This window comes from Lates calcarifer, linkage group LG19, assembly GCF_001640805.2.
Source record: "Lates calcarifer isolate ASB-BC8 linkage group LG19, TLL_Latcal_v3, whole genome shotgun sequence".
Taxonomy (NCBI): domain Eukaryota; kingdom Metazoa; phylum Chordata; class Actinopteri; family Centropomidae; genus Lates; species Lates calcarifer.
The window spans coordinates 6,269,792-6,289,231 of NC_066851.1; the positions used below are offsets into that span (position 1 = coordinate 6,269,792).

General features: G+C 40.3%; 1 protein-coding gene across 2 annotated transcripts in view; it reads left to right on the forward strand.

The window, feature by feature from the left end:
* Nucleotides 1-19,440, forward strand: part of lrfn5a (leucine rich repeat and fibronectin type III domain containing 5a) — a 113,322-nt gene that overhangs the window by 77,327 nt on the left and 16,555 nt on the right. For both annotated transcript variants that reach the window (XM_018674816.2, XM_051078192.1), the window contains 6 exons: nucleotides 12,923-13,146; nucleotides 15,281-15,409; nucleotides 15,499-15,679; nucleotides 16,359-16,514; nucleotides 16,935-17,194; nucleotides 18,741-19,208. In XM_018674816.2, the coding sequence (XP_018530332.1) occupies nucleotides 12,950-13,146; nucleotides 15,281-15,409; nucleotides 15,499-15,679; nucleotides 16,359-16,514; nucleotides 16,935-17,194; nucleotides 18,741-19,208 (1,391 nt within the window). In that variant the 5' untranslated portion in view covers nucleotides 12,923-12,949. The remainder of the gene's footprint in view (nucleotides 1-12,922; nucleotides 13,147-15,280; nucleotides 15,410-15,498; nucleotides 15,680-16,358; nucleotides 16,515-16,934; nucleotides 17,195-18,740; nucleotides 19,209-19,440) is intronic.

Genomic DNA, 19,440 nt, shown 5'->3' on the forward strand with positions numbered 1-19,440 from the left:
TCTGCAGCAAAGCAAATTAGCACATGTGACTCTAAGAAAGTCCTCGCCGTATTCCATATTTTTGCTGCATTCTGTGTTAGATATGAGGTGGAAAAAGACAAGAAAGCTTTGGCTTGTCAGTGCTGTGTTATGGGAGATGTTGTACTGTACAACCAACACCTCTTGAGGCATTCCCACACCTATTTGGTTTGCAGCAGTTGTTTTAACCCTGGAGTGGTTTGTTTTGGTGTTTGAGAGAACTGCAATCACAGTGAGACCTTGCTGAGAGGCTAATCTGTCAGTATATTTCCACGCAGACCTTGGAGCTTTGTTTTGGATTCAAAGTGTGATACATTGCAGCTGCAGACAACACTGAGCATTATGGCTTAAATAAGCTGTGAACTATTAGTTAATGACACACTGCTGGATTTTGTTATAGCTGCTAATCGCGCCTGTAAATCCCAATAGTGGCTCCCCTAATGTTTTGAAACTCAATTGTGCAAAAATATCCCCTTGGCTTCTGATTTTTCTGTGTTCCTACAAATTTAACCACTGGAGTTTCACTGTGTTTTTATCCACAGACAGCAAATACTTTAACAGCACACACCAGATCTATGTCTGTGTGTTTGAGTGATTTCAAAATTTGGCATTTCCTGCTTCTCAAGGTGCTCCTCTTTTTTGCTTGAGTCAACATCGGATAACCTCATCTTTTTTGCGTGAGATAAAAACATTTCAATTTGAGTAGACCCCTTTATAAACCCTGTGTTTTGCCTCACTTTCCATTTGAAAGCCAGCACCTTCAGGCTTGTAGTCCTCAGCTGCTTCCTGTTTGTGTGTGGTCGAGAGCACAGAGCGTGTTTTTCAAGCAACTGCTAAAATGCCAAAATCCAAAGAAGCTTTTTATCAGAAGAGTGCTGCATTTCAAAAGGGATTCCGCCTCATACCGCACTGTAGCAAAGGCTAGGCCTGTGACGAATGCTTCTTTCGTGCATATGTTTTGCGCACCCAGCTAAAACACAGATGCCCAACAGACACAAAGCCTGTTAACCTTAAGAGAGCATTGCAGAGGATCAGTGCACTGCGCTAGAACTGTACTTATGGCTGTAAACAATACCTATTATTTATTTATTATTTACCAGCTACACATTAAACATGCTACAACTGTGTGCATTTACAGTAAGTAATTGTAGTAGGTTATTGTATGTGGAGCATTACAGCTTGGAATTTTATGAGATGTATTGATCAACTCTATGATTAGAAAACTGGCCTCAATCCAGTTTCATTTCACTTTCTGGTATTTTTCTATTTATTTGTTTATTTCTCATGATGAGTCTGTATTTTTTTTACTGTGGTGTAGTCTGAGGTAAACAGGGCAATGCAAACGTTACTGTACAAAACCATTTGTTGTCATCAGAATTCCACAGTTGTATGGTGTGATGGGGAGGTATAATGATGTAATGACATAGAAACATGGAAATTCACATCCATTCGTTCAGTTCACACCAACTCCAACTCCAGAAACGGCACTCTGAAATGAACAGGCAGTTTTTTAAATGTTCCTTTGGTGTTTGATGGATGTCAAAAACACCAAAAAATGCTTTCCATTTGGAGTCTACAGCCCTGTTAGTGGCCCTGTGAGGCTGTACTAAGGCACAAAAATGTGATCTCACAGGATTGCATATTAACACCACACCACTTTGAGGACATTTTGCGTGTCATGTCTATGCATTTAGAGCCTTTTTGCGCTGAATTTTATGTGCCTGTCATTCTAAACCATTTATGTTAGGGTTAGGGTGACAGGGAGTGTTAGGTGCTACTAAGTAGAGAAATCACAAAGGATGATATGACATGCAAAAAGCATGTGTAGTGATAACACATGAAATTGGCATATTATTCGTATGCCATTTGGTGATACCAGCGGCACATGGGTACTTTGTGCTAAACAGCTAACATGCTAAACTCAGCAGGGCAACATACCAAATTTCATGGCGGTCCATCAAATAGTCATGAAAACATTTTACTGGGAATCTAGTGTGAAATGAAAAGTCAGCGGATCACAAAAGTCATGAGGATTCATCCTATGGGAGCCACAACGTACAATCACACATCTGTGTCGCTGTTTGCTCTGCATAGAAGTGGTGGACCAGCCAACCAACCAGCAGACTGACATTGCCCTCACTACACCGCTAATGTGCATAAAAGAGTTTTATGTTACTTATTGCCCTGCCTTCAATGACATACACTCCTCTGTCGACACTGGAGTGTAGCTTACATGGTGTTATGCTGTTGAAATAGCTTCATGCTTGAGGTTTTATCGCAGTCCCATGATGTATGGGCTGCTTTACATCTTAAAAGATAGCTTATGTGTTTTAATGGCACCACCAGTCCTTGATCCCTCATAAAACAATGAGCTGAGAAACCATTTTACATCAGATACTCTCCAGCAGCGCTGATGTATGCACTCCTGTGCGTTTTGAGGGATAGTGATAGTAATGTTATGGCGTAGAAATTGTCTTGTGGAACACGATATCATCTGATAGCCGGTGATGGATGCACTCTGGCATGTTGCGAAAAATATTGCTTTGATGTAATGGTGCGGAAATAGCGTTGTAGACCAGATATTACACATCACCGCCATGAATCAGGCACTTAAAGTACAACTGTTGGGCTCTTGCCGCCACGATCTCCGATTACGCATCTTCCTCTCTCTTTCTCTTTTTTCTTCCTCGGCTTCTCTTTCCCTTCCAGTCATACACTTAACACATGAAATCCGTAAATCAATACTCAAGTAGGCCATGTGTGTACATCTACTGTATACTGCTGTGTGCATGCATTATATATATATAATATATATATATATATATATATATATTATATATATATATTTGCATTTTTGTTTAAGGTTTAAACTGTGTGTGTGTGTGTGTGTGTTTGTGCGTCCATCTGTATGTTCTCTCATTCCACTGCTATCGGGCTGACCTTGGCGGTGATCGTCTCGTATTCCTGGCAGCCTGTGTACTCCTATAAATCATCCGGCTGGCTGTATCTGCCTTTGATTGGTTTGATTTCATCCATTAAATCCCATTTAGTCATGGTGGGGAGACAGTGATGGAGGGTAGGAGGCAGGTTAAAGAAGGATCTCTCAGCCTCAACGCAGTGAAAACACGCGTGTGCAAAATGACTCGCAAGTCAATGTGATTAAAGTGGATGGATTGGAATTGAGCGCTCGCTAAACCTCCCCCTTGAGCAGTGATTGTACAATATGAGTTAGCAAGTGTTACGAGGCACAGGGGGTTTCTTTTTTCTAGCCTTTACGGAACCACAGACAGAGTATGTCACAGAATATATTTGCTTGTGCAAGAGTTGTGTATCTGCATTGGGATGTTATGGGTTTTTAGGGCTCAGTGTGTGTGCTCAGTTCAGCAGTCTCAAAGTGAACTAATTGAATAAAGAGTAATTGTGATGTGTTTAGGCAGCTGCTGACCCCTGTTGTTCAAGTGGGTAAAGCCATTAGCTTAAGCATAAGGTTTACTCCAGTGGACACATAGAAAAACAAAGCCAAAGAGCATAGGCTGCAGAACAGGAGACCAGCGAGTTAGTTAAGTGGCTTGGGCATTGGTGCTTTTTTGTTATGCATTAGATGCTGGTACAAACAACCAAGGTACACGCTTGAAGGCGCAGAAGACCATGTAAACTATTAATTCGCTTGAGAAAATGAAAAACAGTAGCTAAAAGGCTTTTCCAGCAGCAACAGCAATACATTATAATCTCCACGCTTTGAATTAAAATTTGTGCAGAGAGTGTACAAAACACTGGGACTAAATATACTCCCATTCTGAACCAGCTTTGTCTTGACTGTCTCAAATCCTCTTCTAATGTGTGCAGCACTTGAAGCACATCTCCTGTCAATACTAAGGTGAATTAATGAGTGAAATTGACAAGGGATTGTAGCATTTTTTTACTTAACAGTGTCCCAAATGCTTTGTATTGTATCATATTAGAAATGATTACATGCAAACAAACACTTAATATACCACTTAAAGTCCCTGCAGAAGTTATTTGACCTCATAAATTACATACATTATGGATGCAAATAAACTGAAAACACAGATTTGTTAAGTTGTTGTTTTATGTTCATCGAAACAGCAGCTGAGAAAACAATCTCACTACAGTCAAGATCAAATCACATTGTTTGTCATGGATTTGCAGATATTCAAATCCGTGACAATATGAATGAGAAAACAAAAAATAAAACAAAACACCCACACACACGAAAGCAAAAACAGCCAGGAAAGTCATCAACAACAAGGAAAAAACAAGTGCCAAAAACACTGTGTTAAAAAATGAAACTTTAAGGTTCATTAAACAAGTACTAAATGGATCCTGTACTGTGATTGGCCACGGTCAAACTTCATGTTTTTTGTCACAGAAATAAAAGGGAAATTGGAACATTTACAGTTCCTTGACAACATTAGATCACAGATTATGTGTTTAACCTTTTGAAGTCAGATAAGTAAATACCTCACGATAGGCATATAATGATTCAGTAACAGGAGGCCAAAACCACAGCACAAATAACTAACCATGGCTCAAAAATCGAGGTCTGAATCAAATGATTTGAGCAGTCATTATGCAGGTTGTATCTACCCCACTGATAAACAATCTGTAGATCTGTAGGACAATTAAAATGAGACACATGCACATGTATCTGTTAATGTAACTGCAATGATCCACATTCAATCAGCAATCCTCAACAAATATATCACATATTATCTTAATCTTCGCATGCCATATTTCATAATAGCTGAGTGAAATACAATAGAGCAAATACCCCATGTCAAATGAAATGACTAAGATATGCATTAGAATAATCTCATATTACTGAATTCTGCTGCAACCAGCGGGAATCTGACAAATGAAGGAGAAATCTGCATAAGCTTCTTCACTGGAACCACCGTTCTAATATCTGTGCAGTAATCTAAAATGAAATGCTGTGTGAGAGAGACTGTTACGAGATCCAGTCTCTGTAATGATCTAATTTTCTATATCACTTAAATCTCTTGAGGTTATAGTTCTGTGTGGATCTCATGGCTCTTTGAATAGTGGTATGTTGCAGTAAACAACATCGCTCTCTTCAACAAGAGCTCGGCGCTCTGAGACTTTTGGAGAACACTCTAACATATGAAGTGTTTTCCTAACTCTGACATGACTAATCTATTTTAGCAGAACAAGTACCATAGGAAACTACCTGACACTCCTCAGCAAAGAGCCCTGCTCACCGCTGGATGACACTTTAGGAAGACAGAGTAGTTTCCTACTTCTAATGCCACATCCACGTCATGTAGTAAATATGGCTGTTGGTCTCGACTAAACAATACAGTGTGTGAACAACACAGTTCACATCAGTCAGAGATAAATACCTTCATAAAGGAGCTTCACCTGAGCTTTCAGTCGTAAATATTACCAGAAAATTCTTTTTGATATTGACTTTTTCCCTTTAATTAGCTTCAATGTTGAAAAATGATCCTATTTCACACTTTGTAACAGCATATATTGTTTGGCTTGTTCCAACTCCTCATTGAAGCAATATGATGTTTACACTGGGTGAAATATTCAAACCCAAGAACCAGTATTTTATATGGTTTCACCATACCATCAGATGGAAATAATCAAGATGTCTCTCTTCAGTTTGAGAAATGTTGTGTCATAGGAAACTCTGGGAACTCCAAGAAAGTTTGTGTGGGTTTAAACACAGTTTGAAATGACCTGACCTACCACTGAGCTACTTCTAAAGCATTATGAGGCTTTTACTGTGTCACTCAGTATCTGAGTAGCTTAGCTGCTATTTAGAACAGGCTGAGGCTGAGTTTGAGGTGTAGCTAAGTTGCACTTACTTTGTCAAAGTGAGCACAGGTTGAGCTAATACTCGGCAGGTAAAGTTATGTTTTCACCGTATCGGCCCAGCAGGTGATTCAGAGGAATAATGCTGAATGCCAATAATAATGCTGTTCATGCACTTGGAAAATGGAAATAAGGAAAATTGGTTTCAGCTTTCTGATTTTCCAGTTCAGCTGACCACATCACAAACTGCTGAGGAAAGACTTTTAGAAATACTACTGGATCAATTTACAGTGTTTTATAATATCCTCTTAAGACCCGAGCTCTTGTTTGATATGCCTTTTTTATTTCTCTTTGTTATTTGGGCTTATTGGAACCTGGTAAGTATAAAACCAAAGTATCATCTTTTGAAATTATGTAGTTTTAGAGAAAAATGATGTCCACGTATGTGGACACTAGGTCTGAATTTCCATAAAACACAATAAAGTCACCTTTGTGTAATAGATTGTAAAACTATTTATTTCCACCCTGAACACAGCAGTTTCCTTTCCTGACTGCTTTTGCATATATTAATAACACATATAAACACATTTTTGAACATGTTTTGAACATCAAAGTGCAAAAAACAAAAGGAAATTGCAACATTTTTGCATTTTTCCCCAACATTTCTTCCCGTTTTCCCCCACTCAACTGTGCCTTTTTACACTGCAATTGAACATTGAGAAGTGAATTTCCCACAAGTAAACATGTCTAAGTAACAAAATATAAAACATTCACAGAATTGTGCATTGCACCTTTTCTTTACAAACATGTTTATGCCTATGTGTGAAAGGCTGTGTAACAGTTGCGATCGGCTTGCAAGCACAAGAACACCTTGCAGGACGTACAACGCACTCGGGTTCTCCCAGTGCAGCCTGCTGCTCTGCAGTGTGCTGCGTTCTTCAGGCTGATCATCTCTGGGAGATGTGCATTAACCCTCCTGCGGACTGAGACATGGGGCACTGCTGTCATCATACGTTTTTTCCCTTGTTTTGGATCTTCTTCTCCCTCTGATAGCTCTGAAAGGGAAGTATCATCTTCTTGACTGTGATGCTGGGCCAAGAGGGTCCTTGGCACCTCTGTACGGAACTCAAGGAACTGCATGATGCTTTTCTTTGGTGCACCACATACTGTAAGGTCTTTGCAGTAGAGTAGCCAGCTGTTGGCTAAAGCCAGATCGGTGAAGTGCATTATCATCCACATTGTCCACTTCTTAGTACGGGTGCTCATGCGATAGTAACTTATCATTCTATCAACCAAGTCAACTCCACCCATCTTGAGGTTACTCACGGACGATGCCTGGTCGCGAGACAGACACATATTCTTTCAATTTCCTGTCCCAGCGCTGGCAGGTGTCTTCAGGCTGTGTACCATGAACAGCAGACATCATTAGTACTGGTTTGTTGTCATACCACTTGACTACACACAATTTTCCATCTTTGGTGGAAACTTCTGTTGAAGTGCCTCTTCCCTCGTTTTTCATTGTTCTGTCAGAGGGTAACTTCTGCACTGCTGCAGCGACCCGATTCTTCATTACTGTACTAGTTAAGTACAGCTCCTTCTTCATCAGTCGTTCTGCACCTTGGATGCTTGAGAAGAACCGGTCACAATACACTTTTGTGCCACAATGCAGAGTTTGACACAGATGAGCCAAGACTAAGCCTCCCAACCCCAGACCCTCTGGTTCTTCGACCTGGTCAAGCAGTGCACCTGTACCTTGATACAGATCAAAGTCCAGCACGATGCCATCTGCTGTTGCACAAACAAAGTTCTTTATGCCAACAGGGTTTGGCTTCATTGGAAGATATTGCCTATGTGGACAGGCTCCTGTGAAAGGGATCATCTGCTCATCGATTGATACGCATTCAGGTCGAGTCTGAGACCTGCAGCCTTGCAGAATCCTGTCTAGAAAAGGCCTCACCTTCCAGAATTTGTCAGTCTTCCTCAGGTCTTCTGGCACATCATCATCAATTACCACTTTTAGAGATTGCCTCAGTTTGAAGAATTTGTCCCGCGTGAATCTGTCAGTGATGGCAGTGCATCCCAGGGCTTTGGACCAGTGCATCCTCATTTTTGGTAATCGGACACAGGACATCAAAATACAGGCACCAAAAAAATGGTAAACCTCATCTACTGATGTGTTGAGTAGGTCCCCACTCCTGCTCAGTGACATGGCATTAGAGCAATCAGAAATCATTTTCATCAAGTCTTTATCAGTCCAGCCATTTCTGTTGTGCTCTGTTTCGTCCTCATGCTCACACTCCACAAGGTTTGGTGTCAATGGAGTAGCCCTCCAGCGCATTCCACGTCCTGCACAACCAGAATCAGAATAAAAATAGTAGTTATTGCAAAGTAAATTACACATTTACAGTTGAATCTGAGTGGATGTTTATATGAAATTTGAAGATTTACCTTCAAGGCTTGCCAAAATAAGAACAATTACCTTTATTGGACTGTTCCTGAGGGCCTGGTCCTGGTGTTGGCTCTTCTGGGCCATCATTTGAACCATCAGCCTCAATCTGCTGAGTTTGATGGCAATGTCTGGGAGTGTGGGACCTGGCATAGTCTGCATTTGCAGCATTTTGCTAAAAACACTGAATGGTGCTGTGTCTATATGTTTTCCTCCCAGTCCTTCACCTAGCCCTGAAGCCCTGACTACCTAAAATAAACAAATATCCACTGCGTTTTGGCTAACCATTATTTCCATCACGGAGACGTTTACGTCCCCTGCTGTGCTCAGTGGGCTGTGGAATGGGGTCGTCATCACCACTACTGTCATCCTCACTGCTGCTTTGCTCCCGTGGTGGGGGTTGATAATCAGCATCCAGGATAGCATCGTCATTGTAAGACAAATTTTCCACATCTGACTTGTCTTTATCAATTAGGTCCAGTAACTCCAGTACTCTTTGCAGAGAAAGACGCTCTGGAAATAAAATCATGAAAAAAATCAAATACAAATCCATGTAATTTATGTATGTATTTAATTGTTTATTTCACCGGGACAATCTACAGCTTTTTAGCTGCACCAGAGTTAGCTACAAGCTAATTTACATCTGCCGTCCCTGGGCGCATTTATGCTAACATAATAGCATTTTCGACAAAGCTAAGTCCCGTTGTACACATATGTGTACATCGTGTTTAGCAGCATACTAGATCTTTACATTTACTAATTTTTTATCAAATTTGCATGTCATGGCAAAGTTACAACTCTATTATGCATATCTAAACAAGAATAAGCCATGAAATATGTTTGGACTTCTTACCTTGTCGAGCTTTGGGTTTGGAGCAGCCGACCGAACTTTCTCTTCTGTTCTCCGCCATTTTGAATTTTTTCTGTAGTGTATCGTACTCTTCTGACACCACTAGATGGTAGTATAAGTGTCTACACACGTAGTCACAGGGCCCCAGTTAAGCAGAAGTAACTACTGTGGTAATATAACCCAAAATGTGATGTCCACGCATGTGGACGCCAGGTCTTAAGTTTTATAATATAGATTACTTGCCGTTCCAATCCTATATTGTAGAGCAACTATGTAGAGCAACTATACAATAATAACTCTGTCCCCTTACAGTCTGCAGTATAAATAAGTTGTCAGATACAGTAGCTTTAATTCAAATTACACACACACACACACACACACACACACACACACACATATATATATATATATAATCCTTTATCCTAAAAATAAACTGTATGGTTTGCTATAAAAACACATGGCTTCAAATGTATCACTGTCTAACTGGATGTGCATTAAGTGTAGAAAAGCTGATCAGGAGCAACAAGTCGACAGAAATCTTCAATCAAAGCTTCTTTGCAGCTTCAAAAGAGTTTGAATACGTGAATACTCCCAATCCGTCGCTTTTAACTGCCAAGTCGTTCCACTGGTTATCCCCCTTAGGATTTGAATGCAGCTCTAAGATCAGTTTCAGTATATGGAGCGTGTGGAGAATCCATTTGAGTTGTCCAAGGAGCCCGGTAGTTCATCAGTGAGCGAGCCAGGGGTGAGACTGGCTTTATGGGAGACCTTCAGGGGAACTGGGGTGTCAGCATGGAAGGCTTTCAAAGAAGTGGATAAAAGCAGGCTTGCACATGTGTGAAACAGAATCGTATTTTACACACCACTACAAACAGAGCTTAATTTGTCTTCCTTACCCATAATCCCTTTGGTTAATTCGCCATTCCATTTGATCCCAGTGGTCCTGCGTGTCACCCAGAGCTACACCAAGTCAGTAACTTGTGTGTGTGTGGAGAGGAGTTTGTGTGAAACGGATCTCAGTACTGGTGTAATTTTCATTTCTATATGTGCGTGTGACATCGCCCAAACGTCCTTTCCCATATAGTGAATGTCAAATATGGTTTTTGCATCACATATAAGCATGACAGCGTGATGCCGGCATCATCTATCCTACCTCGTCTCCTCGCGCTAAATGAAATTCGTCCCTCTCCCCCTTTTTCCTTTCACACCTCAGCACTCATTTTAATTAGCTCGCTCTCTGATCTCTCTCTTTTTCCCCTCTCCCTCTCTGATAATTCTCCACCGTTTCTTTTCCATTTCTCTGTCTCTCTCACTCATTCGCTCTCATTACAGTCATTTCTCAGTCTAATTAATGAGCTGATATCTGCTTTAGTGTCACAAGGGTCATGAGCTCTCTCTCTCTCTCTTTCTCTCCATGTAGCGCGAGCGCACATGAGTCATCTGGCAGCTCTATTTAGCTGCCGCTCTGTCTTTCTGCTCTTCTTTCTCTGCACTCAAATAGAGAGGGAAAGAAAAACAGGGATAGTATGACCTCCGACATCGCAGCAGATTTCAGCTCAGTAATTACACAGAGAAATGAAAGAGATGTATAGAGAGCAGACCGCACAGCCAGAGCACAGAGAGGTGAATGGTTTCTTAGTCAAGCCTGGGTAGCGATTTGATATAATATGAATATGGAGTAGTTACAACCTGCAGCAGAGTTTAATCATGCTGACTCAAATTAGATAGCAACAGGATAACATGTCATTGACTTAAATGGATACTAAATTGATTTCTGAACACTTCTTTGTGGTTTTCATTCCAGCAACCATTGAACTGTCCCACGCTGCAAAGCTCAGTCATCTGACACCCAGCCATGACAGCTACTGTATTTGTCTAGATCAGGTTCGCTAGTGTGCAGTTTAAGGGTCAGCATTAAAAGGATAAGGCTTGTGATACTTTATATTTTTCTCACTGTAAATAAATTCCATAAAAAGACCAAAACCAGCAAGTAGGTGCTGGGTAATTTTCAAATTGAAAGTGTCTCTGGCAAGGAGGAAAGAAAATGTCAGGTTCATGTTTCCAGTTCAGAAAAGATAAACAAACTGTAAGGTAAACAGGAGCAGAGGCAGACGCCAGTCAAGGCCGCACTGGCGGTCCACGTCAGGGAAGTGCAGTACAGAATCACAGCCGTAATGAATTCACACCACAGATGGAGGCAGAATTGAACAAAAAAGCATTTTGATTTTAGCGCCTCAACTTTGTCAATTAACATGAATAACAGACACACCTGTGCACTTGAGTTAGTGTCACCTGCTTTAATTCAAGAAATTCAATAAATATAGTCTGCTCTATCATTTGTCTTTTTTTGTTAAAGTGCTCCAAACTTCTGCATTTCATAATTCCTTTATTCCCCTCTTGCTGATTGACTGCTCCTCTGCCTGTGTGATCACTGTCGTGAATGAGCTTGGAACATATCAGTCGCAGTCTAATGAAGTGGGGGATATCACTTTCCTTATAAGCTACAACTAATGGTTTTATTAGTGGTTAATTAATCATTTACTGCTGTTCTCTAGATCAGTTAGACACCTAGAACCAGAATAATCCAGAACAAGTTTTGGGTTGCCAGGTTGTAAAAAATACCTTTGGCTGGTTTGGTTATAAATGGTTGTAATCCATTAGTCAAGCCTCATGGGTTTCTTACTTTAAAGTCTTGTATTAAACATTGTACTAAGTTGTTAAAAAATAAAATAAAATAAAAAAATAAAAGTTTTTCATCCTCTTTCTTCTTTTTTACATTAACCCATTGCTACTAATCAATTAAAGAGCTAAAAAGACAAGTCTCATGCACGCGTTATTCACAACTTGGCCACTCAAAGATGTGCATAACAGTGGCTTATAACTAATCTGTAAAGCTTTAATAAATGATTTATTCCCATTAATAAAGCTTTTAGTTAGTAGCACTGGAAGAGTATTCCGCATCTGTCAACTTTTCATCTGTCTTACTTTCTCTCCTTTTCACCAATCTGCAGCTCACGTCTTTTTTTATTATATGATAAAGTGTGAAAAAGGTTCACTGAGGTGAAACCTCACCTTCTGTTTCACCCTCACCACGTATATGTGAGAGACTCTGTGTGTGTGTGTGTGTGTGTGTGTGTGTGTGTCTTTGCACTGTGATCCTTTTAATCCTGATTCTCCCATGTCCTTCAAACCCCAATCAAGGTTGTCATTAATGAGCATTTTCTCTTTCCCTGCATCGCCCTGCTCTGTCTCTCTCTCTAAACCTTTCCTAATTAACTACAAGCACTGCTGCTTACTAATGATGACTGAATTGTATGTGTGTGTGTGTGTGTGTGTGTGTGTGTGTGTGTGTGCGCGCGCACTCACAGCGACACTGCTGGGCAATGAATGACTCTAATAAACATCTCCTCTGGTTTGATTAGCGATGCCTAAAAGTTGGTAGTGATGCCTTCGGGTTCATCTAGCCAAGTCTGATCATAAATATTTTTATCCTAATCAGAGTCATATCCACTAGAGTTGCCCAGTGTAATAAGTGTGTAATAGGGAGTTATATTGATACGCACAAACATTTAAAGTGCTGCTTGATGCAAGTGAACACAGTGCACTGACAACAGGCCTGTGCAAAGTGCAAGTCATCCTTCTCTATACTGCATTTATCATCCTATCTATAATATATATACACTCAACTTTCAATACAGCTCTCTGAATTGAAAGTGGCATTAAGTTTAGTTGGTAGAAAAGAGAGTCCAGTGTCATTAACATCTCCATTTCTCTATCTCTTTGTCCCTGTCTGTCTCATTTTTCAGGTGTTGTGTCCAGGTGGGGTGGTAACCATGGAGAGGCTTTTGCTGTGTGTGATGCTGGCAGTTGCCATGGCAGTGAGGGCACAGATCTGCCCGAAGCGCTGCGTATGTCAGATCCTGTCGCCCAACCTGGCAACCCTCTGTGCCAAGAAAGGTCTACTGTTTGTACCACCAAACATTGATAGGCATACAGTGGAGCTACGGCTGGCTGACAACTTTGTCACAAGGTAACAGTCACATCAATAATACCACCAGGACCACTAGTATTTCTTGAACCTCTAGTTCTACAGGTACTGCCTCCATTGTTACTACCCAGCAACTACCCTTCTACAGTTTCTATTACTGAGTTGATGTTCACTCAGACATTTAGCATAAAAAAACAGCATGGTAGTATTAATCCATGTGCGGCACTTTGGCATCTGAACACTTAATTCAGTAGCTGCTTGATAAATAAAAACAAACTCACTAGTTGGCCTTGATGTGAGGCTGATAAATGACAAAACTTAAAAAAAAACAAGGCTCCTCAATACCTCACAAGTTGCTTCATCCATGAATAACAGATTTTCCAAAAGTTCCGTTCAACATGTGAAAATGCAGCTTTCTAAGCTGTGTTGACAAGTAATGCCACATGGACTGCATTTATACAGCACTTTTTCAGTCTTAAAGACCACATTACAGGTCACATTCACTCCATTAGCATATAGTGTTTGTCTAACACACACACACACACACACAAACACCAGTGCTACTTTGGAGCCAATTTGAAGTTCAGCATTTCATCTATGGATACTCCTGATATTCAGACTGGAGGAGGCGGGGACCTTCTGATACATGTTGATGATACACGACCCCCTCTACCTCCTAGTGGCAAGACCATCTATAAGATTAGGTTTTGTGGTAAATGATATTTAGAATATACATAAGTATACTATATAATATACTATACTTTTACACAGTCAGATGTTATTTTATCTTATGCTGTTCAAGTGCGATAAGCCTTCAAACTCAGTGCTATTTTCAGTCTGACCACATGCTAATGCTATCTCGCAACTTCTAAATTCCCTCTTAATAGGCCTAGTTCTAGTTACTAATATGATGATTACTTCTGCTGGGAGTGCTATTGTTACAATTAGTTACATAATACCCACCATAGCTGAAAATTACCATTGTATTACTATTAAATATACTGTTACTAATGAAACAGTAAAAGTTGCAGTTTTGCCTCTTCATCTATGGCCTCTATAGGTACTAAGATACTTCTATTACAGCTATCTGGAGTAGGGATTTCTTAGCATTCTCCATGCTTTTCTCATATTTTTCTGTTGTTGTATATCCACAAAATTGGTTCTTCTTCCTGTCTTCTCAAAAATTGTGTTCACTGTGCTCTGACATCTGTGTGAATTATTCTCAAAGAAGTTAAAAAGAACAAATACTTGTGTCTACTTTAGGTACATAAATTAAATTAGTTTCTGCTGACAGTAAGTAAACTAAACTAAACTAAACTAAAGCTAGCTGCTTTAATATGATATTACAGCTTCACTGATACTGAATTAACAACCAATATTGAGCGCTCTGTTCATATTTTAAGATCCAAGTATACCAGCTTTTGGATAGTTCAGTCTTAATGTATGAGAATGAACAGCTTTTCCTCAAACCTGGAGGCAGAGACTGATCTATGATGTCATCAGGCGACAGAAAAGCCCAGAGCTTCTCTGGAGAAGATGAATAAGTCCCAGAGTTTTTTGGACAGGGCGGCATCACCCAGGGTGCTTTTTATGGGGATACGAGCACATTATCCTCTGGCACCAGAATGAAATACAACTCATTTGGGTGTTTAGAAAAAAAAAAAAAAACATTCTTCCAGGGCCCCAGAGTAAGTCACACTCGGTTCATAGTCAATGGACCAGCTCAAGGCTGTCTCCTGATGGCATTGCAGTTTAGTGCCTCGCTTCTCTGGTTTGTAGCCTTTGGAGAGGGTTGTTCACGCTCACAAATATTGAATGAGCTGCACAGGATAAAAGGAATACTGTATGTGAACTCTGTTTTAGAATGAATTTTTCTTTTAAATGTTGAAAGAGTTTCCCCATAAAAAAATCTCTTTTAAGTCTACTATGTGTTTGAACACTATTTAAAGCCTGACAAACATATGCAACATCACCATTTGAAGGAATGTTGGGACATTTTTATCTATAAATTGACTCTGACAGTTTACTTAACCAAAATTCCATCTTATTGGAGTTGTTGGTTTTACTCAAACCTTGCTTTGAATAACAGTAGATCTAGTACTGGAGGAAATGTCATAGAGGATATACAATGTGTGTGTCTCTTGTCTAATTTAACTGTGCTTATCTGTGTCAACAGTGTGAAGAGGAAAGATTTTGCAAACATGACACGGCTTGTAGACCTAACATTATCTAGAAACACCATCTCCTACATCACACCTCATGCCTTTGCTGATCTGGAAAACCTCAGAGCCCTACACCTCAACAGGTATGGCCTGACACAGACTGACAAATCTTAGATGTTGTACTAAGATCTGCATGTTATTAAAAGATTTTCATTTCTTCAATCTCTCACAGTAACCGGCTGACGAGGATAGGCAACGACACATTCAGCGGGATGTCCAAGCTCCACCACCTGATTCTGAACAACAACCAGCTGGTGATGATCCACCAGGGAGCGTTCAATGACTTGCTGGCGCTGGAAGAATTGGACCTCAGTTACAATAACCTGGACTCTATTCCATGGGAGGCCATTCAGGTCAGGATCTCTTTAAACTGCAACAGCAGCAGCCTTTCAGACCTGTTTGGCTGGGGGCCCTTAAAAAGAGCCAGTCCCAAGCACAATAAAAAAGCAATAAAACCTTTTGGGCCATTTCTTTGATATAAAATAAAAAAGTCTAAATCTTTGGGGCTTTTGGACGGAACAGATGCCATTAGTAGACAATTCAATAAACTGATGTGCTATTGCCATTGATTGTCTCACTTGAGATTTTTTAATATCTATACATTTTCACTGCGGACATTTACAATGTTATTAGTGCTTTTTGTCAATCAACAGGCAATTTTTATGTGATCTGAATATCATTAAAATGTTGCAGCGTCTATATAACAGCTTCCTGAAATGTTCTGGTATCTTAAAAAGACTAAGTAATAGGTGACTGTGTTCTAAAATTACTCCACAAAATGGCCTTGTTGTTTTCAGTTCAACTTCACATGTTAATGCTCTAATTCAGCTTCTACATTTCTATCACTGCTGTAACTCAAGGAATGATGTACAGTTATAATGAGCAGGATTCTGTGTCCTGTTTTTTTTTTTTTAAGTTTTTTGTCCATATTCCTATATCCTTAACCTTTCCAGTTTACTTGAAATCAGAAAACACCCTTATGTAAAGGAAAAGGATAATACAAATCTCTGTTTTTCTCTGCCATTCCAACAGAAAATGACCAGCCTCCATACGTTGAGTTTAGACCACAACATGCTGGACTTCATTCCAGAGGGAACCTTCTCGCTGCTGCAGAAACTCAACCGGCTGGACGTCACCTCCAATAAACTCCAAAAGCTACCACCGGACCCTCTTTTTCAACGAGCACAGGTATTAAAACTCAAACTAACAAGCAGTTTGGTCAAAGAAGCTTTAAACTGATGATGGAAAAGATTCATTTTACTTTTCATATCTCTTCATAACTGTTTCTAATATTCTCTTCACAAGAGCAGTTCATTTACAGTGGTAGACTATATTAAAAACACCAATCTACAGTACAGGAAAGATGCAACTGGACACTTAATTTACATGGCAGAGAAAAGAGCAGTTCTGTGCTTGGGAACATACAGATTCCTATCTTTATCTGTTACTTGGAAATAGGTCCTGGTGTCATACACTCAACTGACCAAGTGGAGACCGGCTCAATTAGACAGCTCCAGATTCAAATGTTAAGCAGGCTTTTATTGGAAAATAACCTTTTGCTCAACTACTAAATTATTTAAAACTGCAATCATTGCTTTACACCACCAGGTCCTGGCCACGTCAGGGGTCCTGACCCCTTCTTCCTTCGCGCTGTCATTCGGTGGGAACCCTCTCCACTGTAACTGTGAGTTACTGTGGCTGAGACGGTTGAACAGGGAGGACGACCTGGAGACATGCGCTTCACCCCAGCACCTCTCCGGTCGATACTTCTGGTCCATCCCTGAGGAAGAGTTCTTGTGTGAGCCCCCCCTCATCACCAGATACTCCCATGAGATGAGGGTGCTTGAAGGGCAGCGGGTTGCGCTAAGGTATCAATTTCAGCTCTTATTTGAATGGAACTAGTATGAAAACATATCAGTTTTAATAAGTTTCCTCAATCTCCTCCAATCTCGTACTTTTAGTATAATGACAATAAAGGGCATTCTGTTATCCTATAACCACTCTGCACACAGACACACACACACATTTTCTCTTTTAATTCCTGTAGTTGTGCATTATGTTTATAAGCTGCTCAGGAATATGTGAAATACCCGCCTGTTCAATGAAGCACAAGACAGGGACATTACACTAAAAATTTAAGGAGAACAAAACTAAATCAAGACAACAACAGGTCTGAGAGATGATGACTACTTCATTTGCATATATATTGGTAGCACGAATCCAATCATGATAGATGTTATGTTTTCAAATATGGAAATATGATGAAAATGAGAAAAAGTGGGCAAAGGAAATCAGCGAGATGCCATTGTTCTTTATCCTTTATTGTGTCTTGTTTTCAGCTTCATGTAGAAGGTATAAGTGGAGATTATCAGGGGTCAGCTTACCTAATATTTTTCATCTCTTGTTGCAACCTTCTTAATTCATAAAACTGCAAGAAGCCAAGGAAATGTTGGGGGACATGATTAGATTCTTATCATCTGGTAATGACTGCTAGTTTACCCAACCTTTATTTTACCATCTCATAACTGGGTAAAAGGTAATACCTCTGAAATACATGGCTGACACTGTCACCCATGCATAGAGAATGCCTACACTGTGACCCTGCAGCAGAGTCCCCTGAAAAATTGCTATATTTTCTGTAGCGCTTATTTTATTTCGATTCATTGCATTTTTTTCTTCTGTTCCTGTATATTTAACTTACATGAGTCATGTTCCTCTTTGCAGAATCCATGTCTTAGTTGTCATAAGGCTTTAAAATCTACTTCGGTAGTTGCATCATAACTGAACTACATTAATGTTTATGAATGAGCCACACAGGTAGCTTGTTGGTTTATTGTACTTACATAATGACATGTTAAAAGGTGAAACAATTACATTTACATTTACTCATTTGGCAGACAGTTTTATCCAAAGCAACTTACAAGTGTGGGAGAATGCCAAGCCCCCAGTACTAAGCACTAAATCTATTTAGCAAGACAAAGTGCAAGGAGATCAGGTAAAGACGTGCACCACAAGTGCACAATAAGTGCTAGTATTAGTCAGTAAATCTATTGGCCGGTCTTCAGAAAATTAACTGGCAACTACTTCGATTACCCATTTATTTCTTTTAGCAAAATTGGAAAAATATTCTGTGGTTAAGGATTCTCTAATGTAAATATTATTTCAGGCTCCGGGAAACTTGTGATGGTGGTTTCTTTACTATTTCTTTAGATCCACATGTAACTGCACTCACACGAATTACATAACGTGCTCTGCTGATGGTACAGTAAATACTGTTCAGACACTTTAAGTGGAAGTGAAAGTGGAGCAATTCCAGAAACCACTATCAAGCAGTGCTCTGCTTTTACTGTACAGTTAACCCCATTCTGTCTTCTCTCTATTAAGTTCCACTCTACTGGTTTTCACTCCTTAAAGGTGTAAGGCAAGAGGTGACCCAGAGCCAGCCATCCACTGGATCTCCCCGGAGGGCAAATTGGTATCTAACTCCTCCAGAACGTTGGTCTACACCAACGGGACCCTGGACATCCTCATCAGTACTGTGAAAGACACTGGCTCCTTCACTTGTATCTCCTCCAACCCCGCTGGTGAAGCCCACCAAACAGTAGACCTGGTTATTATTAAACTCCCTCACATCTCCAACAACACCAACAACATCCAGGAACCTGACCCGGGATCATCAGACATTTCCACGTCGACCCGAGGCGGAGCCAACGGAAGCAATGTGACTGGTGATGTGAAGGGCGGGGTGGACAAGAGGGTGGTCACCGCTGAGGCTACGTCATCGACAGCCCTGATCAAGTTCAACTTTCAGAGGAATATTCCAGGCATTAGGATGTTCCAGATACAGTACAACGGGAGCCAGGACGACTCACTAGTGTACAGGTAAGACTGACAGCATCACTACGTCACAGTCAGACAGTTTACACGGTGCGGAGGTAGACAATTAGTCTGACTTGGTCAGATTAGATTACAGTAGATTAGATGTAACAGTAACGATCCTGTCGGAAAATGTGATCACAGGAAATTGAAACAGAACACAGATGAAACTGGATAGAATTGAGAATGAAAGATAATTAGGCAAACACTCTAAGGACTCTACAGTAGTGCTAGGAGG